At 45.0% G+C, this 13,967-nt stretch overlaps 1 protein-coding gene across 6 annotated transcripts in view; it reads left to right on the top strand.

Annotated features, from left to right (window-relative positions):
• The window catches only part of GRHL2 (grainyhead like transcription factor 2), a 156,605-nt gene that overhangs the window by 129,075 nt on the left and 13,563 nt on the right, over window positions 1-13,967 (top strand). For all 6 annotated transcript variants that reach the window (XM_004580643.2, XM_058668579.1, XM_058668575.1 and 3 more), the window contains exons 10-12: window positions 1,662-1,749; window positions 2,194-2,333; window positions 5,939-5,970. In XM_004580643.2, the coding sequence (XP_004580700.1) occupies window positions 1,662-1,749; window positions 2,194-2,333; window positions 5,939-5,970 (260 nt within the window). The remainder of the gene's footprint in view (window positions 1-1,661; window positions 1,750-2,193; window positions 2,334-5,938; window positions 5,971-13,967) is intronic.

Raw genomic sequence — 13,967 nt, 5'->3', positions numbered from 1 at the left:
TGGACAGCTAGCTCAGCCTGGTTCTCCTCCTAACCCAGTTGACATGCAGGCCAACAGGTGTTGTAGCCCTGCCCATCTTGGTCTGCCCCCAATCCCTGTTCTCACATCCACTAGTGAGAACAGTGAGAGTAGTGGCCTAGCAGGGGAGACCTCTGTCCACTGCAGTCCCCCTTCCGGGTTCATACCAGCCCTCCCATCCCCAATACCTCCCCCACCTCCCAGGTCTCACATGTGCTGGTGGGTGCTGTGGCACAGTCAGGCTGTGGCCCACCTCACCTCAGCATTTGCCGCTGGTTGGTGCAGCTTGGCCTGGCCCAGTCTGTCCCTGGTTCCAGCTCATGCTGGTAGGTGCTGTAGCCTAGCCTAGCACAGCCAGCCTCTAGTCTTGGTCCTGATGTGAACTGGCTGGTATTGCAGCCTGACCCAGCTTGTCCTTCACCTTGTCCTGGTGCTTAGATTTGCCAGTGGGTGTTATGAACTGGCTCAGCCTGGCCTGCCTCCAGACCTGACCCACAGGTATGATAGCAGGTAACCTAGCCTGGTCTGGGCTGCTCCCAGTCTTGTTCTTGTGTTCACCTGCAGGAACTGTGTCTTGACAGTTCTCTAGACTCCATCAGGTCTCTCTTTTAAGTCTACCACAGTGGGCAGGAACGGTCACTTTGAATGTGCACTTTAGGGAAGTGCTGAAGCTGGGAGTTGGTGAGGTGAGTGTCGATCTGAATGGAATCTGTCCAGGTGTTGTGAAAACACGAGGCAGATGAATTCTCCTGCAGCAAAAATGGAGAGAAAGGGAAATAAAATGTCTGGAATGTCAGTCTCTGGGGAAGGGGAGGAGAGGAAGCTAAGAAAGCTGAGTTCCAATGCTGGCACAGAGAGGAAAACCCAAAGAGGGAAAAAGATTACCAAGGAATTGGTGCAAGAGAGAGCTAAAGCAATAACCAACTGGTTAAACAGGATGGGATTTGGTCATATGGCAAACGGAGCCAAGAAACATGTCAAATGACAAGGGACAGAGGAAAGAGCAGGCAGAGAACACAGTGAGCTTTTTTCTCTTTGGTTGGATGAGCACCATCTTTGGGAGCTTGTGGCAGCACTGAAGCGAAAACAACACCCCACACTGGTACAGACAAAGCCACCCTACACTCTGTGTCAACCCTTATGCCCACGCCCGTTCCCACCGCTGGTGTGACTTCTTCCAGCTCCCTGCAACAACAAGCAAAGGGAAAAAAATATAGGAAAGTCGTTGTCATCTTGAAGGCCATTTCCCTGCGTAGGAGTATATTGCATGGGTCAAGGCTTTGTCTCAGCATGTTTTCTCTTCATCATTGAAGTCAGCCAACAGGTATCACTGCATTAGGGAACTGCCTCTGATCTTTCTATATGGAGTCAAAGCAGAAGTTCTTTAAGTAGGCAAGAGACCAGAGAAGGAGAAAGATCTGGGATCATCCAAGGTCAAAAAGATAGTGCAGACTGCACAAATGGTCTTGGCGTAGAGAACCAAGGCCCAGCCCAAGGGGTTAGTTTCCTAGACTCCTCTTCCAATAGACTCCCTGCCCCTGTGATTTGTGTGTGTGTGTGTGTGTGTGTGTGTGTGTGTGTGACTATTTCTGCACGCTGTGATAACATGCTTTGCATCATCTGTGTTTGTTTTTCTCCATCAGGGAGCCGAGAGAAAAATCCGAGATGAAGAGAGAAAGCAGAATAGGAAAAAAGGGAAGGGCCAGGCCTCCCAGACCCAGTGCAACAGCTGTGAGTTCCACCCAGCCCGACTTTGCTTTTTCAGGGAGATCTTTCAGGCAACGGGGCCCTTTAGGAAGCAGGTGAAGACCTATACAAGCCTTTCCCCAGTGTGGAAAAGGGAGGGTTGTTTCTGTAACAGCAGATAGAATCACTTGAGCACAGGGTTTCTGAGCAAGGAGGGATTCTGATATCACACAGGCAAGTGTGCTCCTGCAGACACGGAATCTGGGGCACACGGGGTGGTAGGGTGTGAGGGGTCTGGCATCATGGGCACTGATCAAGTGTTTCTGACAGCTTTGATAGGGCTCGGGGAGGGGCTATTCATGTGATTGCACCATGCTGCCTGGAAGCTTCACAGGAGAATCTTATGAACTTGACCTGCAGCAGTCTTACAGTTGAGATTTTGTAGTCTTACATAACTCTCACACTGATTGGTTTTGTGTTCATCTGCAGCCTCTGATGGGAAGTTGGCTGCCATCCCTCTCCAGAAGAAAAGCGACATCACCTACTTCAAAACCATGCCCGATCTGCACTCACAGCCTGTTCTCTTCATACCTGACGTGCATTTTTCAAACCTGCAGAGGACTGGACAGGTAGGACCTACCTTTTGACATTCACCTGTCATTCATCTGCAGGGCTGCTAGGGTTTTAAGATAGAAGCACGTGAGGCCGCGTGGATCTCAAAAGTAAAGCCCACTTTTTATTCATGAGAGGTAGAGTCAGAAAATGGAGCTTTACAGAAAGGAATGTATCAGGAGAGTGAGCTAACATTGACAAAGTGTGAACTAGGCAGTGAGAATGAAGGTTAGAGGGCCGCTGACCTCTAAGATTCCTTTTGTTAGCCCTGTCCTGTGGGATTAGATTGATGCTGTAGGGCACCACCTAATGGTGGTAAATATAGTTGCATCTATAAGCTGCGCAAGGAAAAAGTATTTTATTAAGTAAAACCCCAGAAAATTAATAATAATTTCCACTGCACAGGAAAATCACTGATATCAAAAGAAGTTAAATTTTTAAAAAATGTCCCGTTTAAAAACTTTCTGTCTTCTTTATGTATCTATGAGTGAAATGAAAAATCTGAGCTAGCATATGTTAGAAGCCCAGGCTGATGGGCTATTAAGCAATCACTAAAATTTCTAAATGGAAACTATATAGCAATCTGCACTAGTTTGATAATATTCAGGGAAAAAATACAAAATCCAATTTTTGTCTATACTGTATTCCCAAAGGAGATAATTTTTTGAAGGAAATGAGAAAAACCACTTTTTTTATATAAGATTATTATTATTATTATTATTATTATTATATATTATTATTATTTCATATATTATTTTTCATTTTGACGGTAGGATTATGTTTTTATGTGACAAACTAAAACTGTAACAAAAGAAAAGCTTGTCATTTCTCTTGCAGTAGATAGAATTTTCTTTCTTCAAACCAGTGGAACTACAGGAAATTCCACATTGCTTTCTTTTCTTTTAAACCTGAAGTCCCTTGAGAAGTCTGTTTTGAAAAATCAGAAGGAAACCGGCCTCCTCGCATTTGCCCTCCTTCCTAAACATGCAACACTCCTTGGGACTGAGTGTGGTCCCAAAGGAGAAATCACCATCCACTTCGCTTTCTGATGGATAACACTCTCCCTGTGTCCACCGCAGTAATTTCATTATGTGGAAGAGACAAAGCAGTTAACTTTCCAGAATTTTCTTGTTGCTATTCATGACGTCACCTGGTAACAAAATCCTCATACCTTTTTTTGGTAGAGTACATTTCCATGAAGACTAATTCAGCCTTGTCCGTCTTACTAATTATTTGTGTAACAGGAACAAGGACACAAGAGGGGAAAGAATTCTGTCATGTATCAAGGAACCATTACCTGTCTTCCTTCCTTCCTTCCTCCCTTCCTTCCTTCCTTCCTTCCTTCCTTCCTTCCTTCCTTCCTTCCTTCCTTCCTTCCTTCCTTTTCCCCCCAAGAACATGCCAATGACCTGAGAGGTTTTCACACTGAGAGAAGGATGATTGAGTGAAAATTGTCCTTGCTGTTCACTGTCAGGATTCTGGCTTCAGATGCGTGTTGGCACTGACGCTCTAACCTCTCTCAGCAAGAGTTCTCTGGGATATACAAAGCTGGACATGAGTCTTAAGGAACAAGGCACTCAGTAGAACCTTGCAGACTCTGCTCTCGCCGTCCTGCCTCCCACTCTGTCCTGAGCTGGACTCCCAGCCTGGGGCTCCACAGTCAGGAGAATGTGCAGTCTTGAGGCCAAAGCAGCCCAACAGGACGCTCACCCTGGGCTATGGGGAGAGTGAAGTCCTGCTGTGTGCAGGCCTCTGGCTTCCCCTGTGGTCTCAGTGCCTCAAGTTCATGGCTGCTTGGGTCTGGAATTCCTTTAAGAGACAAAGGGAGCTGGGGCAGCTATGGGATGCTGAGGTGTCATCCCTAAAGACATAGTACACTCTGCATGTGTTAGTCAGCCTTTCTCAAAGCACCTGCGCCTGGAGGAGTGCCGCTCCTCCTTCACCTGTAGAACTGTCTCATGTTCTGGGGAGCAACTTTTCCCCTGATCACAGGAGTTCCCTAAGAGGATGCACACGCCTGAGTAACATCTGCATCTTCTGAGTTTGAAACATATCTGAAGTGGGTCCTAAGGACTTGCACTAACAATGAGGTCTCTGCATATTGTTTTTGGAGCACTGTAAAAGTTTGCAGGTCACACTCTGAAATTGAGTACCAAGGCTGAAATTGAGTGCCAAGGGCCCAACAGACAACAGGAAGAAACAGTAGGTCATTATGTGAGAGGAAGAAAAGTGACAATGATGAGGACAGCAAAACGGAGGCCAATCAGGAGGGCAGGAAAACCCGAGCAGGCTGCTTGTTCCACTTGGGACTCAGCAGCCAAATGCAGACAACTGTGTCTGGGGCCTCAGGCAGCGAGGAGGGGAATGATGAGGCTGCCTTAAAGGAAACTGGCAAAATTCCAGCCAGCCCTGGCCACTGGATGTCCCAGCCTCTCTCCACAAGCGTCTCAATGGTGGGTCCCACTTCTAATTCATCATAATGTCTTGTTCTGGATGTCACACTGACTCTTGGGATAGAAAAAGCTCAACTTACTGTGGTGGTTGTCTGTTGAAGAAACAAAGTATATAATGACACTCATTCAAAAAAATATGGGGAAAATGTTCCTGTAGAAATCTGTGCCAATGGCTGACTCATCCACAGCCGGTTCCGAGTAACCTGTTCTGTTACATAACCAAGTGCTGGGCTTGGCGGCCTACCAGGGCTGCCATGAGCCTTTGAGTGAGACTGTAGGGAAGTTGTCTGGGGATAGCCCCTTGTCGTCCAGGCTGGGGCAGGACTGTGCACTAGAATCTGAGGCTGCTTTTGAACTTAGTGTGCAAATATCTGATACACACCCTTCCCTATCACATGCATATGGTTCTGAAGCCCCAAAAGAGCCCACAAGTCTTAGGAATTATATGTAAATGGCCAGTCCCCTCTGAATGTCCCCCTCGATTCATGGGATAGTGAAGAAGATGTGTCATTTGTCTAATTATGATTTTTTTTCTCTAATTGTGATTTAAAGAAGCCTGTCTCCTGAGATCTTCCTTCTGACCAGACACAGCTTCCACACTGAATGGTGTTTTCCGCTCTGCCAACAGTCAACTCCCATATTTCTGTGGCGTAATCCAGGCCCTCTTTCAAGAGGAACTAGGGTGGTGTGGGGGGCTTCTGGTATTTTGCCATGGACCCCCTTGCCTGTCCCCTCCCCCAACAGCACAGTTATCCAGGACTGTGAGCCCTGTGAGCCAAGTGGGGTGTGTGACACACAGACCCTGCTTTAGGAACCTGCCTGCACATACTGATTTCCTCAGCAAATACATACAGGTCCTGCCAAAACATTGATGTCAAAAGCAAGATGTAGCTGAGGGCTATAGGTAATCCCATCATGCCGACTTCAACTAGACATGATCAAATTTCCAATCTTGTCTGCCTAAATTCTAACTGTTAACTCGGGAAGACTGGGAGGAGGGTCTTAGAAACACAGGCAAATTGACATCCTGAAACAGTGTTGTTCTTTGTGTTTTTAGAAGAGACCTTTTATGCCTTAGGAAAGCCTGTGCATCACGTGTCACATCCCCCCCCGCCCCCGCCTCCGTTTCTGGTGTGTGTCTGATTAAAGCCTGTTGTTTTATTCCGCAGGTGTATTACAACACAGACGATGAGCGAGAAGGGTAAGATGCCACTTTTTTTCACTTCGTCACCAGAAGCCAGTTATGTCCCTGGACTTGACCCTGGGCAGGAAGTAGGACCGTCATTTTTGTTCAGGACTCAGCTGAGAATGGCTTGATTTCTGGGAGGGAGGCTGGGGGAAGAACTTCCTCCTGCTACAAGCCGCTTTCCCCCACTTGGAGACCTCTGATCTGCCTGATCTAAACAGGCACCTGCTCTTGTGAGTGACCCATCCTTTCTGTTCATTGTCTCCTCCAGTGCTGACATCTTCCAGAAAGCTCTTTCCCATCCATCATCAGACCCTAACTGTTGTTGAGGCAAGAGCTAACAGGCAGCTCTTCTCCAGCCATATTACGTGGGCCTCTCACCATTATTATCCAAGCCCTCACTTTCTCACTTTTTCCTCTGTGGTCCGTGGCCACTTTGCATGGAAGCCAGGAACTTGTCATTGTCTACTAGGATTGTAAATTCAAGCAGGGTCATAGAGACCAATACCTCACGCTCCAAGTCTCTGAACAGCAGTGATAGGATATGGTCCCATCACTCTTTCTGTCTAGGATTTATACCCCCATGAACAGGGTCTTACAGATGTTCAGGAGTACCCAAAACTTCACAGACCCTCCCGTCTATCAGCTCCTTTGATGGACTCAAAAAGTTAGAGTTGAAAAGAAGGAACCTTCCGGGTTATGTAGTTGACCTTCTTGCCTAGGAAAGGTGAATCTGTACCACATTCAGCAGGTGCTCAGCCAGCCCCCACTTGGGTGTTTCTACCAGGTCAGAGGGCTCATCACACTGTTGGGGATCCCAGCAGTTTTGTTAGGGAATATCTTTGTCAGAGTGATGTGTATTCTCTTGGGACTTCTCTCCATCGTCTGTACCTCTGCTCTCTGGAGAAGTCGCATCCTCCCTCGTCATGCAGACACCCCTTTCTCTAACTGTGATTGGTAAAGTATAGTTTTACCTTTCAACATCTTAGTTTCCCTCCCAGGGAAATCAGCTGAATCTTTTTTGGTGTCCTTAAAATTGACCTTTGGAATAAACGTGTGTCTGAACCAATAAGCATTGCAGATTATATTGGGGTAGTTTCTTCATATAAAATGAATGCCTTTTTTGGTTTGTTAAAGCAACCTGGAGCTACATTCATTTTTTTTTAAAGATTTATTCATTTTATTACAGCCAGATATACACAGAGACAGAGAGGAAGATCTTCTGTCCGATGATTCACTCCCCAAGTGAGCCGCAACGGGCTGGTGCTGTGCCGATCCGAAGCCGGGAACCAGGAACCTCTTCCGGGTCTCCCACGTGGGTGCAGGGTCCCAATGCATTGGGCCGTCCTCAACTGCTTCCCCAGGCCACAAGCAGGGAGCTGGATGGGAAGTGGAGCTGCCGGGATTAGAACCGGCACCCATATGGGATCCCGGGGGCTTTCAAGGCGAGGACTTAAGCTGCTAGGCCACGCCGCTGGGCCTGCTACATTCATTTTTTAAGGTTTATTTTTATTGGAAAGTCAGATATACATAAAGGAGGAGAGACAGAGAGGAAGATCTTCCATCTGCTGATTTACTCCCCAAGTGGCCGCAAAAGCTAGAGTTGAGCCGATCTGAAGCCAAGAGTCAGGAGTTTCTTCCAGGTCTCCCTTGTGGTTGCAGGATCCCAAGACTTTGGGCCATCCTTCATTGCTTTCCCAGGCCACAAGCAGGGAGTTGGATGGGAAGCGGGGCTGCTGGGATTAGAACCAGCACTCATATGGGATCCCAGCACATACAAGGTGAGAGCATTAGCCACTAGGCTACCATGCTGGACCCTGCATTCATTTTCAGTATCTATTTTATGTTCTCGGTTTGCCTTATGTACGAGTTGATGTAATGGAAATCATCAGATCATTTTAAAAAAAAACTATTATCAAAATAGCACAATTCTATTCTTAGGTAATTAACATGCTTACTTGTAAAACATTTCAGTGTTGAGGAAGTTAGGGCAGCAGATAGATATTGCTGAGATCATGCTTAGATCAGAGGTTGACAGACTATAGCATGGGGGCCAAAGCAGGCCTGCCATCTGGTTCTGTGTAGTCTACAAACTGAGAGTGCTTTTTATATTTTTCATTGGTTGGGAAAAAAAAAGTTCAAGATAAGAGCAATATTGCATGACGTATACAAACTGTATGAAACCCAAGGGTCTACAAACAAGGCTTGATTGGAACCCAGCCATGTCAGTTCCTGTGTGTACTGTGTCTACTTCAAGGCTACAGCAATGGAGGTGACTAATTACAGCAGACGGCATGGCTGGAAAAGCCGACAGATTTGCTGTCTGGTCTTACACACTCAGGGTTTGCTCCTTCTGCATAAAGGATAGAGAATCTCAAAGGAATTGAAGCCTTCTCCCAGCTGGATAGGGACAGAGACTCATCCAAGGCCTTCATCTCTACATTTTGAGGTCTGAACTTTCTAGGTACCTAATTATTAGATTGTTCTTTCTGTCTGGGCACATAGGTCATATCTTTTCAGTGCATGGAATGAACAGAAATCAGTGGCATTTTCAATTCTGATGTGATATTCAAATAGTTTATAAGGGATGGGCATATACTGTTACGGAAGAAATTCTGACCTTGAACTTGCGGAACCTGACATGGAACTTGCGGTTCCATGCCTGGATTGCTGCTTCCTAAAGAGGAGTCTTGGGCTAGCTCTTTGGTCCCTGGATTTTAGTTTCCTCAGTGTTATCCAGGATGTTATATCCCAGGATCTTGAAGATTCCATCTGGTACTAACATCTTGTTATTCGTGGGAAAACATGGCTTTAATGAGTAAGAGTCTGAGAACTCCTTGGTATATAGACTGTGGTTGTGAGTCTTGCAGTTTTTCCTTGCACACAGACTGCATCTCGAAGACTGTTGATTGACTTGTCATCTCATTGACATGGCCCCTCTGTGATAATTATGCTGTGTGACCGCATGATCGTGAGAACTGAACTCTGATTCACCTTACACATCAGAGTTTGAGCAGTCTGGACTACATCGCGTCTTCACATACATGGTGGATACTCGTCATGTATGAATGTAATTGTTCACCTTTGCTAGGTGCTCACTGCCATATATGCATCAGCTTAATTCATTACTCTCCTCCTCAATAAGGTTACAGAATTTGAGAAGCCTAGAGATCTGTTAGAAGCCATATAGCTACTAAAGAATTGAGTCAAGATTAGATGGAAAAGCCAGTTGTACTTCTCACTACCTGCTTTAGCCATTCTGCCCTATTTTCTAATGCTCTTAATGCTTGACCTGTAGCTGCCAAGGAGGAAGCAGGAGTCAGGCCCTCACTAAGAGAGCCTCCTGGCCTTGCCAAAGACATACCCCTGGTTGGCTCATTCTTGGCCGTGTAGGACCTAGATTGTTACAATCTCATGTCAGTGTATTTGTCAGGAGGATTAGATAGGAGGCCGCTGTGTGCATTCCCTTATCCCTAGGGAACACCTGCTTCACTGGAGTTGGTGTAACTTCCCTCTGGGCTGTTCTCTGACCACTTTCTTCACACCCCCTGCCAGACATAGTAATATTTGAATGAGAGCCTCTTCAGGAGTGTTGAAGGCATCATTGTCAAAATGACCAGATGAAGGGTGTACCACACAAGAACACCTTTCTTGGCAACTTGCAAAGCCTGCAGCATTGCCAACCCCCTGAAATGAAATGTAAATGTCATACACGATGGGCAATTCTTCCATTATTTTGTGGACCTGGCCTCTGTCTCCACCTGGCTTATGGTTTCTAGGCAACCCCTCTTGTCCCTGATGCTTCCCGCTTAGGTTTGCATGTTCCAGCCTGATGTTGTCTTCAAGTCTTACAGTTCTGTGGCTTCTTCCCTCCGTCTGGGGATGAGAGTTCTTGGTGAGGTGGCCCTGCATTCCGAAAACAGCCATTTTCTGCTAAGATCCCACCATTGCCATAGTATGTTAGCTAGGGACCCTGGCCCTCAGTCTTCTCTTAAGAATTTCTCTTCTCCCCAAGGCTACACTGCCATCTTTCTTAGTGCCATCTCATCTAATCTCTTCAAAAGCTGAGGCATTAGGACACAGATGCCAGAGAAAAACTAAATGTTGGGCATGCCAACCCTGCAGGTTGCTTATATACCAGACCAGAGAATTGACTCATTTCTTTGAGAAATAGAAGTGGCTTAATTCCTCAGACTCTAGTAGTGAAAACTGTTCTGTAGGAGGGAATCTTCTAGATGCTGACAGATCAAATCAGGAGCTCAGCACAGCTTCCCAGGAAAAAGAGAACAGTTCTGGATGCTTGACTCCCAAGGAAGCAGATACTCTGGCTAAAATGCAATCAATGGACTTCAGTGAAGTTAGAATCTTAGCAACTTGGCAAAGTTGAGTGCATTACGTCAACGTAGTGTTAAACTCAAGAATGCATCACACTGCATTCATCAATGGTCTCATTAGGTTACAAACATCAATTCAATTCAAACATCAATTCACATACAGTCCTACACTGTTTGTCTTAAAGAAGCAGTCTCCCAGAGAACCAAGTGTTTATTTTGCAGTTGCTTGTAGGCAGTCATCTGTCTTATTGTTGTTCCTTTGAATAGAATATTTCTTCCTCCTCTTCCTCTTCTTCTTTTCTCTCCTCTCTCCTACTTTTAAGGCTTCCTTTTTATTAGAGTTTCATAATTTGTAATATGATATTCATGTGTATCTTTATATATTTTCCTGCTTGACATTTTATAGTAGTTGCTGAGTCTGTTGATGTCTATTAGCTTTTGGTACATAATTAGCTGCTATCTCTTCTAATATCATTTCTTCCTGTTTTCTCTCTTTCCTCTCCCCTTCTAACTGGGGCTCTAAATGCACATTGAAATATTTCATTGTGACCTTGTGTCTTTTATGTCCTTTTCTGAATTTCCTACATTCCCACCTTACCATGCTTCAGCCTGAATATATATTTTTTAATTTCTCAATTTTTTTCTTTAATTATTTTCCATGATGTGATATTGTAAGTATAGGGATTTCTCCCTTCGCCTTCCCTTCCTCCCTTCCTAATCCCACCCACCCTACTGTTTTTCCCCATCTTATTGCAACCATATAGTCCTTCAGCAATAGTCACAAGTTCAACATTCTGCTATTTAACTGTATTATGACACTGTAGGTAATGGCAATGGTGGAAAGTCTAGTATCGTATTGTCAATGTTTAACAGCTTCACTGGGAGGCCTCCTTTCATTCAGGAGTAGAGATGTATACTGCAATGTATCTTCACTTCCCAGTATGCTAGTCTTCATTGTATAGTTTGTCTATGAGAATGTCTGTATATACATGTTCACCTATATATCTGTTTTTTATTTTGCATGAATGTTGCCTTACATCAGAGAGAACATATGTCGTCTGTCCTTTGGAGATTGCCTTATTTCACTGAGCATAATGATCTACAGTTGGGACCATTTTGGTTGCAAATGGTTCATTCCTTTTAATGGCTGAGTAGTATTCTACAGATTAGATGACTACAGTTTTTGTATCCATTCCTTTTGCAGTAGGCATTTGGATTTTTTCCGTATGTTCGCTATTGTGGATTGTACTGCTCTAAATATAGCATTGTAGGTCACTTCCTCAAATGCAGATTTCAGTTCCTTTGTACATAATCCCAGGCATTGGGTAGCTAGGTCATATGGTAAATCAATTTTCAGTTGTCTTAACGCTCTCTTACTGACTTCCATAGTGGCTGTGCTAGCCTACATTCCCACCAGCAGTGGAGTAGGGTACATCCATGCCATCAAGTGTTGTTAGTAGAGTTCCAAATGTAAGCTAATTACACCAGAGTTATGTGGAACCTCAATGTGGTTTTCATTTGTATTTGCCTAATTGCTTAAGGAGCCTGAGCATTTTTTCACATGTCAATTAGCCATTTGAATGTGTTCTTTTGAAGAATACCTACTCATTTCCTTCACCCATTTCTTTTTTTTTTTTTTTTAAAGATTTTATTCATTTTTATTACAGCCAGATATACACAGAGGAGGAGAGACAGAGAGGAAGATCTTCCGTCCGATGATTCACTCCCCAAGTGAGCCGCAACGGGCCGATGCGCGCCGATCCGAAGCCGGGAACCTGGAACCTCTTCCGGGTCTCCCACAAGGGTGCAGGGTCCCAATGCATTGGGCCGTCCTCAACTGCTTTCCCAGGCCACAAGCAGGGAGCTGGATGGGAAGTAGAGCTGCCGGGATAAGAACCGGCGCCCATATGGGATCCCGGGGCTTTCAAGGCGAGGACTTTAGCCACTAGGCCACGCCGCCAGGCCCCCTTCACCCATTTCTTCACAGGGTTGTTTTGCTGTTGTTTTTCTGAAGCTCTTTGTAAATCCTAGATATTAGTCTTCTTTCTGTTGTGTAGTGTGCAAAGATTTTCTCCCGTTTTGTTGGTTGCCTTTTAGCTTGGTTGATCATTTCCTTTACTGTAAAGAAGTTTCTTAGTTTAATGTGGTCCTATTTGTTTATTTTGGCTTTGACTGCCAGTGTTTTTGTTGAAGAGACCAGACTTTCCCCCCGGGTTATTTTCAGTTCTCTTATCAAAGATTAGTTGGCTGTATGTGTGTGGGCTCACTTCTAGGGTTTCTATTCTGTTTTACTTCTTTGATTTTGTACAAGTATCAGACTTTTATTGACCACTGCCTGTAGTATGTCTTGAAGTCTGGAATCATGATTCTTCCAGCTATTGCCCTACCTTTAAAATCCTTCTGTTCAACTCATCTATTGAAGTCTTAACTTCATTTATCATAATTTTTTGTCCAGGATTTCCACCTAATTGCTTTATTTTGGGGCCTATGATTTTTGGTTTTATTATTAATTTTTTTTGACAGATTTCAGCTCTGTATATGTGGTCATCTATTTTCATGAACATGGTCATCAGAAATTTTTTTTAAAGATTTATTTATTTTTATTAGATTTATTTTTATTTTATTTATTATTTATTATTATTATTATTATTTTAATTAAAGTCAGTTATACAGAGAGGAGGAGAGACAGGAAGATCTTCCGTCCGATGATTCACTCCTCAGGTGAGCGCAACGGCCAGAGCTGAGCCGATCCGAAGCCGGGAACCAGGAACTACTTCCAGGTCTCCCACGCGGGTGCAGGGTCCCAAAGCTTTGAGCAGTCCTCGACTGCTTTCCCAGGCCACAAGCAGGGAGCTGATTGGGAAGTGGAGCTTCCGGGATTAGAACTGGCACCCATATGGGATCCTGGTGTGTTCAAGGCGGGGACTTTAGCCACTAGGCCACGCCACCAGGCCCATCAGAATTATTTTGAACTATATTTGATAACTGCTCTAGCTGTGTTATCCACGGGTCTTTTTCTATTGTCTTACTGATTAAATGGATTTGGTGGCAGGTAATATCAGTGAAATGTAGAGGCTCTGGGGAACTGTATCTTTGCCTTGTTCAGGCTTTCCCTTTGGTGTGCAGTTTGAGTGGGTGCAGATCATTCACTCTGTGCAACTGATTCTCGAACAGAAGAGACTCAAGGCTGCTCTGCAGTTTGTGTCAGCTTCAGACGTCCTCTGGCTCATCCTAAGGCTGCAGCCCTGAAGGGTTTAGGAAGGGTCTGCTTTCCCAGTGTGGCCTAAAATCTGATTTTTGTCTCCCAAAGACTGAGAAGGCTTCCTGCTATTCAAGAACTTTCGTAGGCACTTGTCCTGTGCAGTGTGAGAGGCTGGTGAGCATCTCCACAGACACTCCGCAGGATCTGCCTCGTTTCTCCGTGCCTCCCGACTCCCTCAAGCGCCAAGTCCTCAGACCCTTTACAGGCTAAAGCCTAATATTTGCTTCTCCAACTCTAGGAAATTGCCACAAGCAATGAAAGTTGCTTTGCTTTTAGGGTTGTGCTTCTGCTGGGATGATTTTCTTTGATAGCTCAGCCAAACATTATGAAACGTTTTCAGGAGAAAATTAGCCCCCGCTTATGCCCTTGGTTCTACATGGTTTTCTTCTCTCAGTTCTCAGCTCACGTTCTGGCTG

Source organism: Ochotona princeps, chromosome 9, assembly GCF_030435755.1.
Source record: "Ochotona princeps isolate mOchPri1 chromosome 9, mOchPri1.hap1, whole genome shotgun sequence".
Classification (NCBI taxonomy): Eukaryota; Metazoa; Chordata; class Mammalia; order Lagomorpha; family Ochotonidae; genus Ochotona; species Ochotona princeps.
This window is presented reverse-complemented; position numbering and strand designations above follow the sequence as displayed.